At 35.1% G+C, this 21,888-nt stretch overlaps 2 protein-coding genes across 18 annotated transcripts; both read left to right on the top strand.

The window, feature by feature from the left end:
• The first annotated feature begins 5,551 nt into the window (after positions 1–5,551).
• LOC121973419 (transcription factor NIGT1-like) lies at positions 5,552–9,031 on the top strand. The gene is made up of 5 exons (XM_042524858.1): positions 5,552–5,829; positions 5,937–6,157; positions 6,249–6,546; positions 6,633–6,709; positions 8,549–9,031. Exons 1-5 carry the CDS (start codon positions 5,709–5,711, stop codon positions 8,843–8,845), a joined length of 1,014 nt encoding a protein of 337 aa, XP_042380792.1. The 5' UTR covers positions 5,552–5,708; the 3' UTR covers positions 8,846–9,031.
• A 1,835-nt stretch (positions 9,032–10,866) lies between these two features.
• Positions 10,867–21,876, top strand: LOC121970096. Of its 17 annotated transcripts, XR_006108840.1 has the most exons (9): positions 10,867–11,205; positions 11,289–11,387; positions 12,107–12,149; positions 12,256–12,323; positions 12,420–12,565; positions 12,646–12,727; positions 14,492–14,611; positions 15,353–15,492; positions 19,126–21,876. XR_006108840.1 is itself a non-coding variant. In XM_042520540.1 (8 exons), exons 2-7 carry the CDS (start codon positions 11,349–11,351, stop codon positions 14,603–14,605), a joined length of 489 nt encoding a protein of 162 aa, XP_042376474.1. In that variant the 5' UTR covers positions 10,867–11,095; positions 11,289–11,348; the 3' UTR covers positions 14,606–14,611; positions 14,909–15,611. The 17 variants fall into 17 exon arrangements, 16 of the variants coding, with proteins under 16 accessions (XP_042376474.1, XP_042376470.1, XP_042376476.1 ...); XM_042520540.1 differs by lacking the exon at positions 19,126–21,876 and having other exon boundaries at positions 10,867–11,095; positions 12,110–12,149; positions 14,909–15,611; XM_042520536.1 differs by lacking the exon at positions 19,126–21,876 and having other exon boundaries at positions 10,867–11,095; positions 14,909–15,611.
• The last annotated feature ends 12 nt before the right edge of the window (positions 21,877–21,888 follow it).

Below are 21,888 nucleotides of genomic sequence, written 5' to 3'. Positions count from 1 at the left end.
TATTAATCTCACAACAAAATGCACGCATATCAAATCAAGATGAACGCATACAGAAACTTGAAGCAATGTTTAGAAAGGGTGCATGCGACTTAGATACGGATGAAAAAGGTAGTTGCTCAGTAAAGTTGCATCCCATGAGTGACGAAAATATCAAAATTGAAAAGTGTGTCCCAAATATTGAAACTTTGGATGATGATGACATGCAAATTTTGAACAATGATGATTTCTTCCAGGTATATATTTAGTTGTCATTATATTACTTAGTATTATTGAAACTATGAGTTGCATCAATTTATAACATGATTACTTATCTTCTAGGGTAAACCGGTTGCACTGACATTGGGTTCTAAAAGCAATATTGTTGCCTATGGTACAATTGTTCATGTCAATGCGGTTGGTAAATTACTTCATGGTGTTCCATTACCCATTAATTGTATGCGTGTCTCCATTGCTAAGGCTGTGGATGAATTAGCACAATTGCCATGTCCAATTCCAAATCAATGTGATACAATTGGTGATGCTATTGGAACATATGTGGGATGGCCGGCTAACTTGGTAGTTATGCAAGATGAGGTAAATGTCATATTATATTTATAGTTAAATTGTCCAACAAAGATTAGTGTTGCACCTAACATGTGTACATTTGTAATTTTTAGAATCCTCAAAGGAAAAGAAGTGTTGTCCAAAGAAATAACCCAATTATTTCATCAAGTGTGCCAAGGTCATTGCATCTACTGTATTGTTATTGTAACCGTGCTCTAAATGATGAAACAAATATATCAATGATTTGTGAGGAGGGTTTCTTTGACGATCAATATGAAATCCTTGTGCACCTTGAAGATATCATTCCTTTTTATCATTTGGATCCCATAACTGCAAATTGTATAGTAATTTACGTGTGGTAAGTCTTCTTATTCTATTTGTTTATCATATAAATTGTATAAACTTTATTAATTTAGTATTGTAACATTCTTCATTTTGAAATGGTAGGCATCTTTATAAAAAGCTGAAAACATATAACAATGTCCACAAAATCAGATTTGTGAATCCACACATTATCCCATATGTGCCATGTGTGACTCGACTGGACAAAAACAGCAAATTCGAACAGTTGAATGAAAGAGCTAGTGTTTTGGCAGATAAGCTGAGTCAAGCATCAAGAAATCAACTTGTTTTGGTGCCACATAATGTTGGGTAAAGACTTATAATATCAGTTTTAATTTATTGTTTCGAGAAATATACATGCAATAATTATGTGATTTGTGCATAGTTATCATTGGATTCTCACTGTCATTGATCCATATAAGGAGACAGTTTATTTGTTGGATTTGCTTAGTCATCGCATTCATGACGAGGATTGGAAATACGTAGTAGATATGTGAGTACATTTTTTAATTTTATTAAGCATTTTTTTAATTAGTAAAACTCTCATATGTCCATTCTTATTGATGTATAAAGGAGCATAAGATTGTTTAATTCAAACAAGGCAAAAAAAAAAAAAGAAAAAACATGTTACATGGGAAGTAGTAAAGGTATGCATGTCTACTTATGATTAAATTATAAACAATTAAACATGTATATTAGACATTTACAATTTGTTTTTAACATAGGGTCCTCGCCAACCAGATGTGAAACAGTGTAGTTTTTATGTGATGAGATATATGAGAGATATTATTGAAGAATTGGCAACTATCGAGAGAGATTCACTTCGATCAATAGTAATATTTGACATTCAATTCTCAATCTTCTCAAATATTTGTGTATTTATCATTTTGCACTTATCATCTTTTGATTGTTTTTTACTAATCTAATCTATGTCTTTGTTCACAGTTCATCAAACCTCAGTATCTAGAGAAGAAATTGATGAAGTGCGTTCCGAGTGGGCAGAATGCATACAAGACTATATTTATGACTAGGTATTTAAAATCATATAATGACTTGATCTATTCGGAAAGTATTTGCATATAATGCAAATTACATAATTTGATCCTAACATATATGCCCCTGGAAACATCATGATTATTAAAACTTTAGTGTGTAGGACATCCAGGTAGAACATCTCTATTTTATTATTATTCTTATACTGGAATGCATGAAATGTTTTTCACTTAAGATTTTGAGATGTTCAAACATATATATCATTTGCTGGTAAACACATTTCTGTAGGACTAACACACTTGTCAGATTATGATGAACTGATTAACTTTGAGCATCATGAATTGTTTCCTTTCTTAATGGACAGTTTTCTGCAGACTAGGATTTACACGTAAAGGAGGTGAGCTAGATAAATATTTTGAGTAGTTACCTGATTTATGAACATGATAATACATGGGAAAAATGCAGGAGCAAGACCAATTTAATTAATAGTATTGAGATTCTTGTTTTCTTTGGGAATGAAAATGGTTTCTCAATCAAACAAAATTGAAAATATTTGGAATTTGCAATTTGTTGGACATGATGAATGGTCGGAATGGGTTAAAGTTGGATGGAAATAACTTACACTTTGTTGAGAATCACAATGACCAAGTTCATTCACATAGTTGTTTCGGCTTACTTATGGCAAACCAAACCAAACCAATTTAGCAATCACTATATGCAAGATACACAAACTATCTAGACTTACCTAGAGTTGCTCTGATCTGACTGCTTTTTTCTTCCCAATGTATTCTGCCCTCCTTTATTTGCTGTTACTAGCTACAGGGATTGTTTGTTTATTCCGTGTAAGGCTTCACCTTGACTTAAGCAAGGTGGTGTTATCATATTAGATTATGTATAGCTCATGTGTACTTGGTATGTGTTGGATTCAACTTCATCTGCTTGCTAAGACGTTTTTGCCAATCCTGGTTTCAGTCCTTGTCCACTGCACACTTTTGCTCTATTTCATACACAAGACGATTTAATTCAATTACCTTATTTCTTTAACTTATCTGCTGTACTATTTGTCCAACTTTGTACAATTAGCCTTGAACTAACAAAAGAAATGAATTTGAAGGGTTGGAACAGCCATATGAACCAGTTTCATAAACTTTTTTCGTGCTCACTTGCTTCACTACTCATGAAATTGTGAAGCGGCAACGTTTCTTGTGCTTATTTGGTCATTCTTTTTTTCTATGCCTTTAACTATATTTTATTTTCATAACAGGGAGAAATTGCTGGGTTTGCAAGCTGGGTGTGCAGAAAAAGAACCAGGGAGAAATTGCTGGGTTTGCAAGCTGGGTTTGCATGGTTGTGGTCTTATAAACTTAATTTTGTGGTTTCATCTTTTGTGGTTGTCATGATTGGATACTACTTGTGGTCATGTTTGGATAGCTTGTAGTAATTGTATAGAATTGTTTATAAACTTAAGTGAATGTATACATGTACCAGTTTTTGTTTGAGACAAGATGTATATATAAATTAAAGACAACTAATCGAATGTATATATGTTGAAAACTATTTTTGTGAATGTATAAATGTTACGTTGTACCAGTTTGTGTGCAATGGCCATGGTTTTAACCGTTGTGAAAAGTACATATATAGACATGCAACTGAATGTACAAAGACAACGATTTTTAACCGTTGTGAAAAGTATTCTAAGACAATGGTTTTAAACTAAATTTTGAAAAAAGACAACAGTGTATATGTTGTTAAAAGTATATCTGCGATCAAATTTTTACAAAATTGGCAATTACAATGGTTTTATACTGTTGCAGAACTGTTGTCTTTGGTATTAAAAGACAACACTTTAAATCCGTTGCATGACTGTTGTCTAATGTGGTCAAAGACAACGGTTTTAAACCGTTGTCTTTTACCGCACATTTAACAACAGTGTCAGTTACAACGAGTTTAAAGGGCTTATGACAACGATTTTTAACCGTTGTCTTTTAATGTTTTTGTTGTAGTGGCGAAATCTTATTTCTTGCTTTTAAAGAAGTAACCTACAGTCTCTCGCTTTAGTACTGAAGCTGAATATAAAACTATTACTAATCAAACGTCAGAAATTGTTTAGCTACAATCTCTTCTTTCGGAATTACACTTTTTTCCAACGGCTACGCCTAAAATCTGGTGTAATCACTGGCGGAGGCAGGGGGCGCGAGGGGGTGCGGAAGCACCCCCTTGTTTTTGGAGAAAAAAAAATAAAAAATTAATTATGATTAAAAAATAAAGGATATAATTGTAATTTTTTAAAATTATTGGACTTTTTCATAAAAATGTCATTAAAACACCTTTTCTCTCCTTTCTTTTCCTGCTGCTGCAACTTTCTTTTTTCTTTTCAGCCGCCGAACCTTTTTTTTCCCTAAGTTAATCCTTCTTCTTTTAACCAAAAACCTTAATCGCACTAAGAGATTTCATTATTTCTCCCTGGTCTCCTCAAACCGTTGCCCTCATCTTTGTCGCCTTTTCACTTCATCGACGCCTCACGCCAGTGACGCCACTACTGTTCATGGTTTGCCTATTTCGTCGACGCCGTTACCACTGTGCTCCGCCGGTGATTCTCTACAACAAGCAAAATTTCTTCAATTTTAGGTGAATCTTGTTCCTTATTTCATCTAATTTTAACTAGCAAAATCTAATGAATAAATTTTACAACATTTTCAACAGATGAACATTCGTAGGATCTAGTTGTCTCCTCTTGTTTGTATGTCTATATTTGATGCTGGTGGTTCAAGTATTAAAAAATAATTCCTTTATTGGTATGTCCATATTTTTATGTCTGTATCATTATCATTATCAATTTAGTACTCTTTTAATATTTTTTTTGATAGAAAGACATTTTTTTTAGTCTTTTCTTTGAGCACCCTTCTAAATTTTTGTCTGGATCCGCCACTGGGTGTAATAATATTGGAGCAACTTACCTTGCAGCAAATCCTATTTTTCATGCTCGTACCAAGCATGTAGAAATTGATTTTCATTTTATTCGTGAGCGTGTGACGACTTGACAACTTTAAATTTTTTACATCTCTACAGAAGATCAAATTATTGATATATTTACCAAGTTATTATTTAGACAACGTTTCACCAAGTTGACACTCAAACTCAACGTTCGACACTTCCGTTGAGTTTGTCGGGTAATGACAATAATGGAAAATAATCTCTAATTGATTTAAATCAATTGAGATTTATTATATTTGACATCACAATCCAGATCGACATTAATCAAATAGTAAAATAAATAAATATTTTCAAGTCTATTATATTACTATATTTATAATTATTATGATTGTATACCATATTTGTCGGATAATGACAATAATGAAAAATAATCTCATTGATTTCAATCAATTGAGATTTATTATATTTAACATCAATATTCAACATTAATCAAATATTAAAAAATTAAATATTTTCAAATCTATTATATTACTATATTTATAATTATTACGATTGTATGTTATGTTTAATATTTCTATTATTATTTTAGACCATTTATATAAATAAATCTATTAATTTTAATATTTTTAAATATATTATATTACTATATTTATAATTATTACGATTGGATATCATATTTAATTTTTTTCATTATTATTTTAGATAACTGATATAAATAAACCCCTTCGGTAATCACATCGTCAAAAAGTCTTCCTCGCCGTTTCATCAGAAAAGATTCGGATTTCTATTTCTACGCGACGAATCGTCCTCGATTCCTCCTCTTCTGTTATCTTCTCTTTTTGTCCCTTTCTTGGATCCCAAGCCAACGATCGAAAACCAGGTCGGAGCGAAAGAAGATGGGGATAGCCGATCGGCAGCGCTTCCGCCATGACTACGTCCGCGCTCTCGAGGAGGAGCGCAAGAAGATCGAGGTCTTCCAGAGAGAGCTGCCGCTTTCCCTTCAACTCATCACGCAAGGCTCGGTTTCTCTTCCTCTTTTTTTTTTTACCTTTCTTTCTTCTTCTTTTTGTTTTTGTTTATTCTACTTTTGTTGCTCGTTTCTTGAAATTCCGGTGGCGGTGCAGCGATCGAAAGCTCGGAGTGGCAGATGTGTGAGGAGGAGAGGTCGGTGAGTGGTAACGAGCCGGTATTGGCAGAGTTCATTCCGCTGAAGCCGAGTTTAGCGTCGACGGTGGAGGAGGACGTGGAGATATGTGAGCCGGTGGCGATCGGGTTTGATGCGAAGCCGGACTGGCTTAGATCTGTCCAGCTATGGAATCAGTGCGCGGATACTGGCACCAAAGTGGTGAGCTAATTTATTGGGTTTTAGTAGATTAATTCTAGGATTCTTTTCCCCCTCTGTTTGTGTGGGTTTTTTATTTGCTGTTCGATTGTAGGAACCGCCAGAGAGGCCCATAGGCATAGCAGTAGGCGTGAAGAGGATGGGCAGCGCTTTCCAGCCTTTTGAGCGAGAGAAGCACGCTGCCCCACCGCCGCTGGTGTCGGCATCGGCGGCCTCTAGTTCCAACACTAGCGGTAGTGGTAGCGGCGGCGGAGGTGATGGTAACGGTAGATGCGGAGGAGACAAGAAGAAGGAAGGGCAATCTCAGACCAATCAAAAAGTCAGACGCCGCTGGTCGCCGGAGCTGCACCGCTGCTTCCTCGACGCTGTTCAACTGCTCGGCGGCATCCATGGTGACCCTTAACACACCCTTCTCATCGTCACGCGTAATTTCAACTCCTGTGGATAAAGTTCTTAAATTAGATTTAATTCATCTCAGTTGCAACCCCGAAGCAGATCAGAGAGCTGATGAATGTGGATGGGCTCACCAACGACGAGGTCAAGAGCCATTTGCAGGTGATTTGAATAATTCTGCTTCAATCGCGTAAACGTACTGCACCTTCCTTTCTTTTCGTTAGCATATGACGCAAGCAAAGAATCGAATTCTCGCCGTAAATGACTCCCATGGAACATAGATCTCTTAACCTCGTTCACTCCCAAGAATTACTTGTGAATTATGATACAAAACCAAATTTCTCGACTTGTTATCTACATGCTATAAATATCAACAATGAATCCCCATGTGGCCCTTACTCTTCTTGTTTTCTTGCACCATACTTCAAACTCTACTTTGAATTTTTTTTCCACAAAAGATTAGTTGTCTTCATTAACGTGTCCCAGCTTCCAAGCATAACCTATATTTCCTATCTTATTCATGGCAGAATTGCTTGGTGTCGTATTTACCCATATGACAAAAAGGTCATTATATTTCGGTGCCAAGTGTAGTTCTCTAGAATGTGACCAAACATGATAAGGATGAGAACTTCCAATTGGCTCATTAGGTGCATGGATTAGCATCCAGATCAATAGATTCCAAATATGCTGCGGACCACATTGTCAATTAACTGCTTCGTGTTAAGGGGGCGTTTGGTTTAGGGGAATAGAAGTGAGGAATGAGAATGAAAATCATTGATTGTCATTGTTAATATTTGGATTATAGGAATAGGAATACAAATAAAGGAATGAATCCTTAAAATTTGGTAATAACTCATTCCCATGTACCTCCCATTCAATGAGCCATTACCTTATTTTCATCAATCAAAATAATTTCCTTATTCAAAAAATACCCTTGACATAAAATCAAAATTTTCTCCATCAAAATATATTTATTTATTTTTCTTTCATATCACTTCTCTCTTATTGTTCTCTTATATCATATTTTCTCTCACATCATTTTATCACACACTTTCTTTCTCCTTAATCTCTCCTATCACACTCTCTTTCCTTTTTTTTTCTCATTGCACTTTCTCTCTCATCATACTTTTTCTCTCCTCAATCTCTTCCATTGCACTCTCTTCCTTCTTTTTTTTCTTATCATACTTTCTCTCTCCTCAATCTCTCCCATTACACTCATTGTTCTCGTTTTTTTCTCATCACACTTTCTCTCTCACCATACTTTCTCTCTCCTCAATCTCTCTCATCACACTCTCTCTCCTCTTTTTTTCTCATTACATTTTCTCTCTCTTCATCATCTCCTATCATACTTTCTCTCATATCATATTTTCTCTCTCATCTTCTCTCATCACTTTCTCTCCTATCATACTCTCTTTTCTCATCACACTTTCTCTCTCATCATACTTTCTCTTTCATCATTCTCTTTCATCATATTTTTCTTTCACATTCATCTTTCTCTCATATCTAATTTTTTCTCTTATTTTCTTTTAAGGGTAAAAAAAGAAATTTTGATTTATTCCGATAGAAAATATGCAAGTAACTAAACATTGCTTTTAAGAGTGATATCCATGCTCATACCCATTCTCATTCCACAATATAATGATTCCCATTCCGATTTCTATTTCTAGGAAAGAACCAAACACCCCTAAATCTAATGTCGGCGGTCCCAGTAATTGTCTTGTCAATTATCGAAGTTTAGGATGTAGACTGCAAGCTGTATGAGATGTAGTACTACTCCCTTCACAGTTAATTGATCCTTTTGTATATGGAGTCGATAACAAATTGATCCTTCACATCAAGTTTAATCTTCGGCTTTTTATCACAAGGATCACTTAAAGTTTATGGATTTTTCAAAAGACTTACGTAACTTTCAGATTTCCTGAATTTTAAGTGCGCTATTTGGTCCATTGCTGTTTATGGAGTTTGACAAAAGATCAAGAACATGAAGTTTTTTTTGTGCAGAAATACCGACTAAACAATAGACGACCAGGCACGGCAGCTCAGAGCACCAGCAGCGCCCTGGCGCCACAGATTGTGTTGGTCGGTGGAATTTTGGTCCCACCGCCACCGGAGTTAGCGGCGGCGAGATTCTCATCGGATTTGATTTCTCCAAAGCAGCGGCAGCAACAAGCCGAGCAATTACTGCCCGGATCATGCAGTAGAGATGGTGAGAGTGGTGATGATGATGAAGTCACCTACTCTGAGTCCCTTACTGCCTCTGCAACTTCCCAAACGCGGATAGCGTCACCCTCCTTTTGAGTTATTAGTCCATTTTCTACTGTGATTTTCTTGGTTGGTTCGTTTGTTTATTTGTTTTAAATCAGTGTTGGATGTGAGGCTAATCCGTCTTTAGGAAGGAACGTAGAAATGACAATGTCAAATTTATTTTAATAATGCTGTTACATAGATTGAGCTCTTAATGGATTTTTTTTTGGGATCTAACATGTTTGTTATTAAATTAACTGTTGGTAATAATTATATAATTTTATAGTGGTAAGATTGTATGATTATTGTGATAAGTTATGAAAGCTTTCTTTGACATAATTAACATTGCAATGGCAATTAATAAGGGTGTGACACAATTTGCATTTGTGTCAAAAATAATAAAGTTAAAAAAACAGTATTAAATGCAAGGCACATTGTTTTTTTTTCTCTAATGTCCAATGCCAAAAATACGAAATAGTTACTAAGTCTTTTGACCATTAAATTGACTTACTATACCGAATCTTGGAGATCATTTTATTTGAAGCTAAAATGATATACAATATGAAATGGACTTACTATATGAATTCAAAAAAAAGTTGCATTTGTGTTACAGAATTATGTTAACAAGTTTCTAATCAAAATTTTGCTTTTGTCTAGAAAAGTAAGTAAAACTTTTGACAAAATTTTGCTTTTGACGTTGGGACGGGCGAATCATTTTTTGCTATAATGATTAACACCATAATTAAACATGTCAATTTGAATTATTGCCCATCTAAGAAATAAATCCTCATTTTAATCCGTCTTCCATTCAACTAACTATTCAACACTTTATCAACGTGTTCTTTAAATTTCCTACTCTTTGAATTTATGATTAGAAAAGCTTATCACCAAGGTAGCCACAATTATTGCCATTCTTTCTTTCTTTATTTATTTAGTTTAAACTATTCCACTTGAATTTCTACGTTATCAAGCGATTCTACTTTTTTATGAAAGAAGTGGTCAAGTTGTAACTTTTTAATATTTCAAGAATTCCTTGACAATGATTCCGAGTATCCATATTTTGGATTTAAAAATCCCATGTGCGAAAAGAATCTTTAACAAAAATCAATATGAAAAAGAAAAGTCAAAGTCATTCTTTTGATGGGTAATTACCATTAACATAAAAGACATTCCTTCTATAAAGACAATGATATTCCTTTCCAAGCAAATGCAAAATGCTAGTACGGTAGTACCTGATCTTATATTTTACTATAGGGCCAATGATAATTTATGATAAATGATATCACTTTTTACTCTAATAATAATTGAAAAATCAAAGTCTTCACATATTGATACAATTAGTATTTACATAAATATTTACTTCAATAAATTTTAAGGTTAATTTTTAACGGTACAAGCTAACTCGTTAGGTATCTCTCCCACACAAAAGATTATTAGGACAAAATACTCTTATAATTTATCTATTTATGTTTTATTATAGAACTGACATATTAAATCACTTGAAAACAATGGTATATCTTTTCTCTTAAAAAAAAAAAAAATTAAAGTCATAATTTTTTTTCAAAGACCAGATCAATTATTGAGTATTTTGTTGAAGGACATTTTAGATTATTTTAATATAAAAAATATATTTTTTAACTATAAATTATTATAAATTAATGAATACTTAAAAATTAATAATTTTTTATCATACTATTTCATTTTAGTTAATTTGCAAATCAATCTAAACTGAAACAAAAACGCACTAATTACATCACATATTTAACTTTGGGATTGATTTTTATAATATATCTTTAAGGGTTTAAAGATTTCTTTTTACTATAAATAAACTTCCAAGATATTTTGTATTTCCTGTATGTCCAACTTGACATACATGACAGGGTAGAGACTAATGCATATGTACATTCTTGAGTTGAAGATAATTTGAATGCTTAATTAATAATTTTTTTTAAAAATTTTAAATTTATTTTAAAATATTATTGTGACGTATTACTTCACTTTTTTTAATTAAATTTTATTATTTTATTTTATTATTAAGCGTTAATAAAATCTAACCTAACCTATGGACTCGACCTCCTCTTTCGACCCCCCCGCGACACCCTCTTCGATAGAGCTCCTAGCCGAACGCTCCGCCCCCTCTCTGCTGCCGGACGCTCGATCTCCTCTGCCTCCCGATCTACCTCCCTCACAACCTGACGCTTCTCTACCTCCGTTCCTCCGTTTCGAGCATCCCTCTCTGCTGCTAAGTACGCGGACGAAGGCCCTACGAAGCGAGGAGAACTCTTGGACGCTTGTAGCCTCAAAGTACGCCATCGTTCACCAATCCCTGCCAGCTTCTCGTTGTTGAAAATAATTAACGCATGTTCATAGTCATGCCGTTGTTCATGCAAAAATTTGACACTGCTGATTGAAAAGTAAGATTAATAACTATGTCTATGAACATGCGCGAATTGTTTAGCATCGAACCAAACTTTACATCCATATCGCTACCTTACAGAACGGAGGCGAAAGCGAAATAACATATGCGACAGATGTCTTATAAATCCTGAGATATCTAATGTATACTGCAATGCAAGGATTAGAAGTTGCTTATAAGGTTAGGGCTTCCCTTCCCCTCTTTTATACTAACCTAGCCTTTCTTATACCATCACTCTAAAATGATGGATTAGATGAAACGTTCAAAAGAATAATTCTTAGGGTGATATGGATGAACACCCAATTGAGAGGAACAACTTAATTGACATCTTAGGATTTTTTTTTCCTGAATGTTGTACTTTAATCTCATAGCAAAGCGATATAAAATTCATTCTGCTTAAACATACATCATTTCCATGCCTGCATCTTTCGTTGCATTGCATTGGAAGTTTTAATTGAGTATGTTACCAGTGAAGTATAGGAAAAGTAATGATTGACTCATTTTGGATAGAAGGTAATCATCTACCCTGAAATTGTATAAATTACAGGATCAATGGTACTAGATTATGAGCCGTCAGTAGATGGGTTGTAATACAACTCTCATTCTGCCGAGCAACATAAAGCCCAATAATATCTTATTATTAGATTTTGACATTTTGGAAAGGTTTATCGTATTTCAAAATTAATGTTTTGATCCCTTCAGTTAATAGACATGGTCGCATCAAACATATTCAATTATGTAAAACTGCTTGTCTTTACCCCCTCCTGTTTTCTATTGTTTGTTGGACTTTTGGTGCTTTGGTTTTTGTTCCATTTTTCATGAAGATAAACTATTTACATCAACCACTCTAGTATAATATCTTTTTTTTTTTTAAATTTTGTTTCGATTTTCATAAAAAGAAGATGGCAATTGCTGGCGGCATCACACCTCGTTCAGGTTTTGGTCTGCACTGCCTACTCTTTATTGTTCATACTGTTCATGAAATGCATGATTGAATACTTATGCTTGATGAATATCTTACTTCTGTAACATGTCATTCTCCTTCTAGGTCCACTTTTGTTCAAGCCTTCCACTGTGTCAATTCCAATTTACCAGCTGTGGAATACCAATTCATTTGTTAAGTTCTTTTGCAATCTATCTTGAACACGTTCAAATGAATAGTTGTTGGAGTTATGTTTTTTATTTTTATTATATTCTTTCTTTATTGAATAGAACATTGGACAAACTATGATAAAATCAGTTTTGGGTTCTAAGCTCATATGTGCATCATTAAGAAGTAATGACCATCCTAGATTATCTTATGGAGGTGATTTTGACAATGAACCATTTTGGAAGACTATGGTGAAGGATATTGCATGGTAAGTGTTTTTTTTCAAATGAGCTACTCTCTGATAACGAAGTTTGCAGAAGTCACTATGCTCTCTGCATGTTCCTGTAGGAGTTTGACATCTGTAGCAGTATTCTTAGCTGAACAGCCTAGTCAGATAAAGTACATAGAGTGGCCAACATTTCAAAGCACGGTATGTATACCTGAGAATACTAGCAGACAAAATTATTCTTGGCATATGAACTTATTATCTTTAAAATTAGTTTCTTGGTTTTACACTCAAGGCATCATTATGCATGAATTACTACTTTTGCCACTGGTTAATTCCACTATGAGATGACAATTGATCCCATTGAAATAACAAACTAAACATTTCTAATTTAATATAAATTTTAAATAGCACAATATACCAAATTGGATTCTGCATTTTCTTTGGCTTGCGTCATATAATGGTTTTTAATACTCTGCTAGATAATTTATGCATCTTTTAAGAGCGGTGTCCGTGTCGCCTAAGTTTATTTGCCATCCATGGGTTAGGCGTCTGGATACCACATACAATCCTTTCATGAATTATGCATATGTTGTGAACACAACTATCCTAGATATTTGGTCAATACACATCCGAGTTAACTCTGGTAATCCACTGGAACCATGGTGATTGTATTTATGGGCTGTAAAATTGTTTCACAAGCTATATTGTCCAAATCATTGGATTGCCTAATGGGCATATGGTGTATTTCAGATAAAACCCTTGTATAAAATTCATAATTTTAGATAGTTGTCTTACTGAAAACATAACCTGAGTATTAGGTTGCTTTGAGCTTCATTATCGAGAGAACATAAGATGCAGACATTTTGAGAACATTGAAATAAAATAGATTGCTAGTTGCAGTGACATGAAGAAGTTTTTCCATGCCAATTCTAGTATAAACTGCTGGCAATTGTTTACTCAAGTTTAATTTTTGTGAGAAAAAAAACCTGTTAATTTTATTTGTTTTTCTGAAATTGAACTTGTGAATTAAAAGTTGAAATATGATGCATCTCTAACCATACTATTTTCCATTTAGAGAAGCTTATGAACTTCCCTCCTTATTGTAGCTGCATTTTCCTAGAGTGACTCAATTTTAAGAATTCAGTGAAGGTTCAGTGTTATGTAGTGTATTGGGTATGTATCTATGTGCTTGATTTTAAGGAAAAGAAAGCAGCTAACTACAAATAAATATTGGTGGCTAAGATATTGGATGAGGCAATCAGATTAAAATTTAAACTTAGTTGAGACTTAAAACTTTTGTTAAAGGTTTAGTTGATGAGGATGCCTAACATGAAATGCCATGTTTGGTGACGATGAAAACACACCCATCACTCATCCTCTTTGAAGTCCTAAGCAGAAATGGTGCCACTTTGTTGAAGGTTTTTGTGAAGGTTGCTAACATGGAGCATAAAGTGTTTTGGGACTTTAGGAAATGTGGTTCAAAAGTTCTTTGGTTTCACAAAGAAGATAGCATGACCCAAAAATATATATCATGAATAGTATAGCAAATGCTTCTTATATAAGGACTGACTACATCAGAGATAATGGCAGATCGTAGCATAGAATGGTACAAGTCATGTGGTTGTTCAAGCACAGTTATGACTTTTGAATGGGGCATGTAGCATCAGAAATAGGTCTTGGTCACAACACTTGATACAATTCAAAGCTTTGTGAAAATGTGGATAAGTGGTGCTGGAATTTTGGTTTGATGAGAAGCATTGAGTCATCATGTTAGTTTAGGTTTATGTTTCAGGAGTGTTTTTGCATCCTCTGGTTCATAGTCCATATGTTTCCTCAGTATTAACTCTAATGGGACAAAGCTGCTTGCCTAACAAATCTGCTGTTTTTTTAAAAAATTCTTTATGTTAGAAAAATTATGAATGTGAGTTATTCTAGAACTTTATTGTTTTTGTTTTTCATCTTCAGCTGAGGACAGCTATGCTTACCCTTGTTCTTGTGGCTGTGCTCATTGTTGCTCTATCTTCTGTTGACTCGTGTCTCTCTTATATTTTGGCCTTGCTGCTCAGAAGAGCTGCCTAGTGACAGGTTATTTGCTATCATTATACTTTTTTTACTTCACCTTGTCTACCTTTGTTTGTATTTCGACACACTTCCCAAAAAATTAGTCGTAAGGTTCTTGGATCAATATAGCTTTTGCCTCTTTAAGATACTCATGATGCTTTAATGCATGGATAACCACAAATTGTATTCAAACAATCGCATGTTTGTTGGCTTTGCCATGGTTCTAAATCATACCTGTATAAATTTTGTGGAATAACATGCTTAAATCTACCAGGACATGATTTCATTGATTATTGTCGTCAAAATGTCTGTGTATTGCAGAACTTTCCTATGCCATCGACATCAGAGACTTCGTAACGATTGTTCAGTTTCTAGTAGTAGAGTGTGAAACAAGCAAAAAGTGATGCTCAAATCTTAAAGAGGTCAAATGGTGAAGTTTATGTGGCAACTGATCCTGTTCAGTACTTAGTGATTAGTTCTTCTGCCATTACATTTTTGGATACTATTGAGTTACTTATTGAATTAGTATACTTCAATGATCGTGCAGTGCATAGTTATAACGACCGGACTGATCTAGCAGTCAAACTAAAAAATTGGAACTGAATTGCTGGACTGGTTTTGCCATCTTTAGATGACATTTTCTTCCATAACTCAAGCAATTTTCTTTCAAGTCAACTGAAATTCTTGTAGTTTAAGTTTGTCGAGCAAAGTATTTGTGGAGATTTCCAATCCATTTTGCACCACCACTAATTTGCGGTCTTTCAGGTATAGCATCTTATGTTATGTCAAGCATTAAACGATACTAAGAAGAATTCCATCCAAACTGAAGTGGATAGAGAAGATGTATATGAAAAGGAATCTTCAAAACCTCGAACTTACCTAAGAACGTTCTCTAATTCCAAGTGGTGAGTTAGCTATGAAAGTATATCTTAAATGCTACCTATTGAACAAGGTAGCCTAGTGCACCTGATGGTTCTAACAATTGACTGTGGAATTTTATTCATTATTATTTTTATTTAGTTAAGTATATGATCATGTAGTAATTTTATTTGTTAGGATCAAATGCGAATAGTAATTTTATTTAATTGGCATCAGATATCCCATTTAATGAGTCATAAAAGTACAATTAATAATTGAAGAAAATAATGTTTTTTACTCTCCTTATGACTGGATGATGAGTCGCTTCCGTAAGTAAGCGTATCATCTTTCTCCTAATATTCCCAAAAGGTGAAGAAATATTTTAAAATAAGTTTTATAAAAGTTCAATTATTAAAAGTGCCATCATATAACAGTGGCAAATTCTAACCATATTCACTGTACATGATATATAACAGTTAAATAATGAAAAGGAACATTGTTCTGTCTTGTATTTTGGTAATTTCTATTGGTTTTCCTTTTTTTGATCTATGTTTTTATATGTACAAACAAACAAAATGGGTAGAGCATATGAGAATTGTTCCTAGTTGCTTTTAGTATTAATTGCTCATGATTTTTTTTTCAGTTACTCAAATTTGGTGAGATTTTGATTGTATATCTTGCTTGTGTGCTCAAACTACACTGTTTATCCTATCGGTAGAAGGTAGTGTTCCCTGTAAATTCTTTTCTTGGTGCTAATCCTAATCAGACAAAATCAGCATGGATTTTCAGCTGCTTATCAGGAAGATGTTGTTCAGTTACTACCAATTGCATCATTATAAGAGCTCGCTTGTCACGGAGCTCTACAGAGAGCATTGTGGCGAAAGGTGAATATGCTCACCTCTATCGCCTCGTCAATCTATCCTAGGATCAACACGGAGAAAGTAAATCATGATAACTGAGAAGGTAAGTGGTAGGTAAGATAAGTTTAGGTTGCAGGGATTTACGGCTTACCAACTATGAGATTCAACCCTAAGACTTCATGTGGTAATCAACTTGCTGCCTACTAACTCAGCTAAGTCTGTGGGGGCCCTATAGAGTGCATTGTGTGAAGACAATTGGCGGGCAAAAGGTAAGCAGTTCACATAAAACTCTTTCCTATGATTTGAGTATTCAAATCTTCTTCTGCCAATTAAGAAGTGAATAGCTAATGATATATACTTCTCTATATATTTGCTTATTTGGGGTCCAAGAACAGGCGTGTTTCATTGTGATGGCCAACTTATTCTTCTTCTCACACGACGATCGAATGACAAACAAGGCTAATAATGAGATTGTAGCAATCTATCGCATGAAATACAAATACGAAATTTGTAAATACTTATAGTGGATTAGCAGCAGATCTTGTGTTCTTCGTGAACGATTGATGATGGCAACTCGTGACTTTCATGCTTGTCCCCGGAGGAGCAATCACAGGAGATAGAATTATCCTTCACAATTTCACAAATCAAATCCTGTTTGGCAATGAATGATCTTCCTCAGAGATTTTTGGAAGAGACACCGTCTCCAAAACGAAACCTTTTAATAGCACCTCTCCCCTCTCTTGATCTTCTACTTGGACACCTATTTAAAGGCTAACTACACGTGTAGACATGGGTGGTTACCATGTCTACCTTGTCTACACAAGGTGTAGATGTGAGAGTTATCTCCAATATCTCTTACTCGTCCTAGTTAAGTTACAAAGATAAAAATATTCATAAAGATCAGATGGCCACAAAAATCATATAAGGGTCTAGTTATAAACATCATATGAGGATTTAGTCACAAGAATCATATTAGAATATCCAATGCATATTTAAGGAAAAGTGTTCGTGCGACAGCAAAGACACTGAACAATCAATACTAAAAAAGTTACTACACTTAACTTAATGGCTCTATTATACACGAATTGGAGACATCAGTATCTTACATTCATCCTAGATTAAATTATTTACATCAATACAAACATCTCTAATCTCTCATAATGACTATTAGGTCGAGCGAATGTTTAATATCTTTAATCAATATCATTAGTATTCACAATCACATTTTAAGTACTCAATACAAAAAATATAATTGGTCGACCCGTGAATAAATGCTAAAGATGTAAATCTATTTTAATCTTCCATTTTAACTATAATCTATTCATTGTAATCAATTGTTTTCCTATTTATGCTCTATAGACTGAATCATCCATAGCCAATAGAATACATGCTAAAGTAGCAGTCACTGATTGGAACTTAAAGTCGATAGTTAAATAATCACTTAGGGTAAAACTGAGATTAACTTATATAGTTAAATAATCACTTAGGGTAAAACTGAGATTAACTTATAATGTTAAGGGCCTCATATAGTAGAGAAGCAGAGATCCATTCTTCTACTACCTCATTGTCACTATAGCACATGTGTTATGAATCATACGCTACAATGTTTTTCTCTTTACTAATAAAGAGTGTCAATTTTTCTCAATTTCAACATCCTACAAATTTGTGATCTAAACATTTCTAATGTCTAATCCTGAATTCAAATCTGACCTTCAGCAGGTTCAGTAAATGGTAGGTACATTTACTCTGATCATTATCAATTTCATAAATGATCTTATCTTGATATAACAATCAAGACGACCCTAACTTTCAGGTATGTCTCCATGCACAACTTCATTAGCTGTCCCATAAATAACTTTGCTCTATTTGCACTTAACAAAATAGAGATGATTGTCTATGTGAGTGGATCAATCTCAACCTGCCAACATTCTTATTCAGATTTTATTCAATTGTAACAAAGACATTTACACTTAATAGATCATGACATTTCATATATCTAATTATCTTTATAATGTGTTATATTTTACGAAGTCCCAAAGATTTCACATGTCCTTAAAATTGTAAGTACCTCAGGTTGGTTTTGATGTAGTCAACCAAGTTAAGTCCTGTTATTTTTAATGCCTTGTGTCTTAATGTACAAGAGCTTAGGAATACAAAAAGTTAAGTGGAAGATATGGCTAGCGAGAAGGATGACATGGGAAGTGAGTTGACGGACTTTGTACATCCGAGGAACGAGTTGTTGCGGAAGTGTACACCGGTGGATGAGAATGACGTACGAGACATACGAGGGACGAGAAGTCAGGAAGGAGGTTTGCTCGAGGAGAAGGTCAAAGTTGGGTTCGTGTGAGCTCAACTCCGGACGACCGGGGCATCACCCGACAGCTAGAGCATCACCAAAGAGGAAGAGCGAGGAAAAGTTAACCTTTCTTGAAGGTTAACTATTCAAGATGACTGGTGGAAGGCACCCTCAAGGAAGATGGAAGACGCCCTTCCACCCTTGTGAAAGGAGCCTTCAAGGAAGATGGAAGGCGCCCTCGTGCCTTCAAGGGAGGCACCCTCAAGTTAGTTGGAGGCACCTCCAGTATCCTTTAAGAGAGGATAAAGTCTTATCGCTAGAGGTTAAGCTTTATCCTCTTAGAGGCGTGATAACCATGATTTTGACTATATTATCTTGATTCATGATGCATGTTTTTAATGATATTTTCATAGCTTAAAGTCATATTTACTCTATATTTCATAATTTCATTCTATGTTGGACCTAATTGTAAATTAACTAATTTTCATAGTATTTAGTGCTAATATTTGATTCTTATTTTGTAGGCATCAAAAGGGTCATGGATCAGATCAGATCAAGCCACATTTGGGCTCAAATCAAGGGCTAATCAAGTCGATCAAGCCTTGGAGTGTTTTGGACTGTCCATTGAAGATTAAGCAGATCTAGGCCATCCGTTGAAGATCTAGGCCATCCGTTGAAGATATGGCCCATCCAACCTAATGAGGAGCAGATCTGGACCATAGATGAAGATCAGTACTATTGGATCGGATTTAGACTGTTTTCCACCGTTGATCAAGCTCCGAGAAATCTCAGTCGTCCGATCAGAGAAGGGAGGATTTAAAACCCGCGTGAGAAGCTACAGTGCTCGGGCTCGGCTTCCTCGCGATTTCTTCACTATTCACGTTCTTCTCCGCCGCGACGCCGATGCTCCCGTTCCTCAAAACCAGATCCGAGAGCTAACTTCTTCAACGACGACAATCTCCAGCTGCCGGCGTTCATCTTCCGATGATTAGAGAGTGCTGGAGGGAGGTTTCTCGACCCGTCTTGGTTCTATTCATCGCCGCGATCCTGTGCAAGGGAGGTTTCTTGTTCAGTGATTTTCACATCCAACTGAGCTCAGAGGGAGGTTTCTTTGAGTCTTAGATCTCATTCCGACTTCCATTCCATATCATAACTTGGATGAATTGGCCATTTGATCCGGTTTGCAAAATTCACAGAGTCAAGCTCTGTTTTCTTCGGCTGGTGAGATTATCAGAAGGATGGGAGTTAGAGGGGAGGTTTCCAAAGACTATGAGCACCTACTGGTAATAGTTGGAGGTTAGAGATTAGTTGTTGAAAGCTTGAGGGGAGGTTTCCGATGACATTTTTGTTGTACAACAGATTGATGAGATTTGTTCCGGATTTGGATTGAAGAATGCTAGAGTTTCTGTTTTCTTTTGAATGTTAATGAATTTGTAGAGCTGTCAAACGGGCCAACCCATGGCGAGGCGGGTCGGCTCGTGGCGGGCCCACCATTTGGCGGGCCGGGGCGGGGCGGGTTGTCAACTTGGCGGGTTAGGAAATTTTTAACCCAACCCAATCCAAGGCGGGTCGCGGGTTTGGCGGGCCAACCCGCGGGCCTATCAATTTTTTTAAAAAAAATTTAAAAATAAGAGTTCATATCTTCAATGTTTTACTTCGGAAATATTTTATCAATCAAATGTATTCATAAACAAGTATTTTAAATATAAATGGACATAAACAAGTACTTATGTTGGGTCAAAAGTACTATTTTTATTTTAAAATTATAACAAAGAAAGATAATAAACTGCCATAAAATTGTGCAACGAAAAGGAATAGTAATTATGACTCCTGGTTGTGCGTCGAGCAGTTTAGGTCAGTGATACCCTAGCTGTATCTATGTAAACGAATCAAATAAGCAGGTCATTTACTTTTAAGAAGGCCATCTAGTTTGGGTACACACACCAAACTCTTCATTGTGCATAATGTATGTTTCAGATTTATCCCATAAACGAATCAAATAAGAAGGTCATCTACTTTTAAGATTAATCGACTTTGTGTGCATATATATTTCTGTAACTTTTGTCTATCACACTCAACTTCACAAATATGGGCTTTTCCTAATTAATATTCCTCTCAACGAAGAAGATAATGAAATGCTATAATTTAACCCCTGGTACTCTCATAGTTGCAGCATTGACTACTGATATAAACTGCTTACATGTGATTCTCAACCCGCAGGCCAACCCAAGCCCATCGCGGGCCGACCCGCGCGGGTCGCGGGCCTAGGCGGGTCGGCCCACGGCGGACTTGGGTTGATAAAATTCCAACCCAACCCGCTTAATTGGTTTGGCGGGACGGGCCAACCCGACGGGCCTAATCCAAATTTACGGCTCTATGAATTTGCCATGTCGTTGATCAGATCTGAAGATCTGATCTCTTGTCTTTACCATTCTATTCTTGCTTGAATTTCTGCAATTCTGTTTGTGATTTCTTTCTTACAACCCTGACCTTAGATCTAGTTTCTGTTGAATTCTGCTACTGATACTGATAGTTGTAGGTTTTTGTGATTTAGTTAGTAATTTTTTGCTCTGATTTTGGTTTTTGTACTTGTGATCTTGCTTAAATGAAGATTGATCAACTTTAGTTTTGATTGTTACCTCTGTTTAATATGATTTTGTTTGAACCTATGAGTTTAATTGTTGAGTAAATTTGTGTTGTGAATTGAAGAGTTGATGAATGATTTTTTTGATTCAATGGTGCATTTAAATCCGAGTTTAATTGAAACTAACTTAGTGAGAAAGAAATTAGATCATGCTTAGACCTTATTGATGTTATAGCTTTACTTGAATCAATTCTAGAGTATTCACATATTAATTAGTTGCCCTTGGAAAAAAATACGACTTGGGACTCCTTACTACACGTGTTATTTTAGTTAATGTGAGTTTCAATTTTAATTAATTTTGAGCGCCTCGTGACATGCAAAATGGCCGACACCAAATTTTGGCGTCGTTGCCGGGGAAATAACTAGTAGTATGTGTTTATTTTAGATTGTGCATTGATTGGTTTATTTTGTTAACATGTTGATTGGTTTGATTACTTATTTATTTTTATATCATGTTGATTTGTTCTTGAATTTTTAAGTGCTTTTACTGTTTATGTTTTCGTGTGTATGAAACTTTATGCTCTTGAATCTTCTAATTTTGAGTTCTAGTGTTGTAGTGAAGGACAAGAGATTTCTTTAGCATGGATCCATATTTTCAGAATTTTAAAGGTGGAATGGAGAGTTATCATTTTCAGCCTGAGTA

This window comes from Zingiber officinale, chromosome 4A (assembly GCF_018446385.1).
Source record: "Zingiber officinale cultivar Zhangliang chromosome 4A, Zo_v1.1, whole genome shotgun sequence".
Taxonomy (NCBI): domain Eukaryota; kingdom Viridiplantae; phylum Streptophyta; class Magnoliopsida; order Zingiberales; family Zingiberaceae; genus Zingiber; species Zingiber officinale.
The sequence above is the reverse complement of the archived record's forward strand: the minus strand, read 5'-3'. Positions and strand labels throughout refer to the sequence as shown.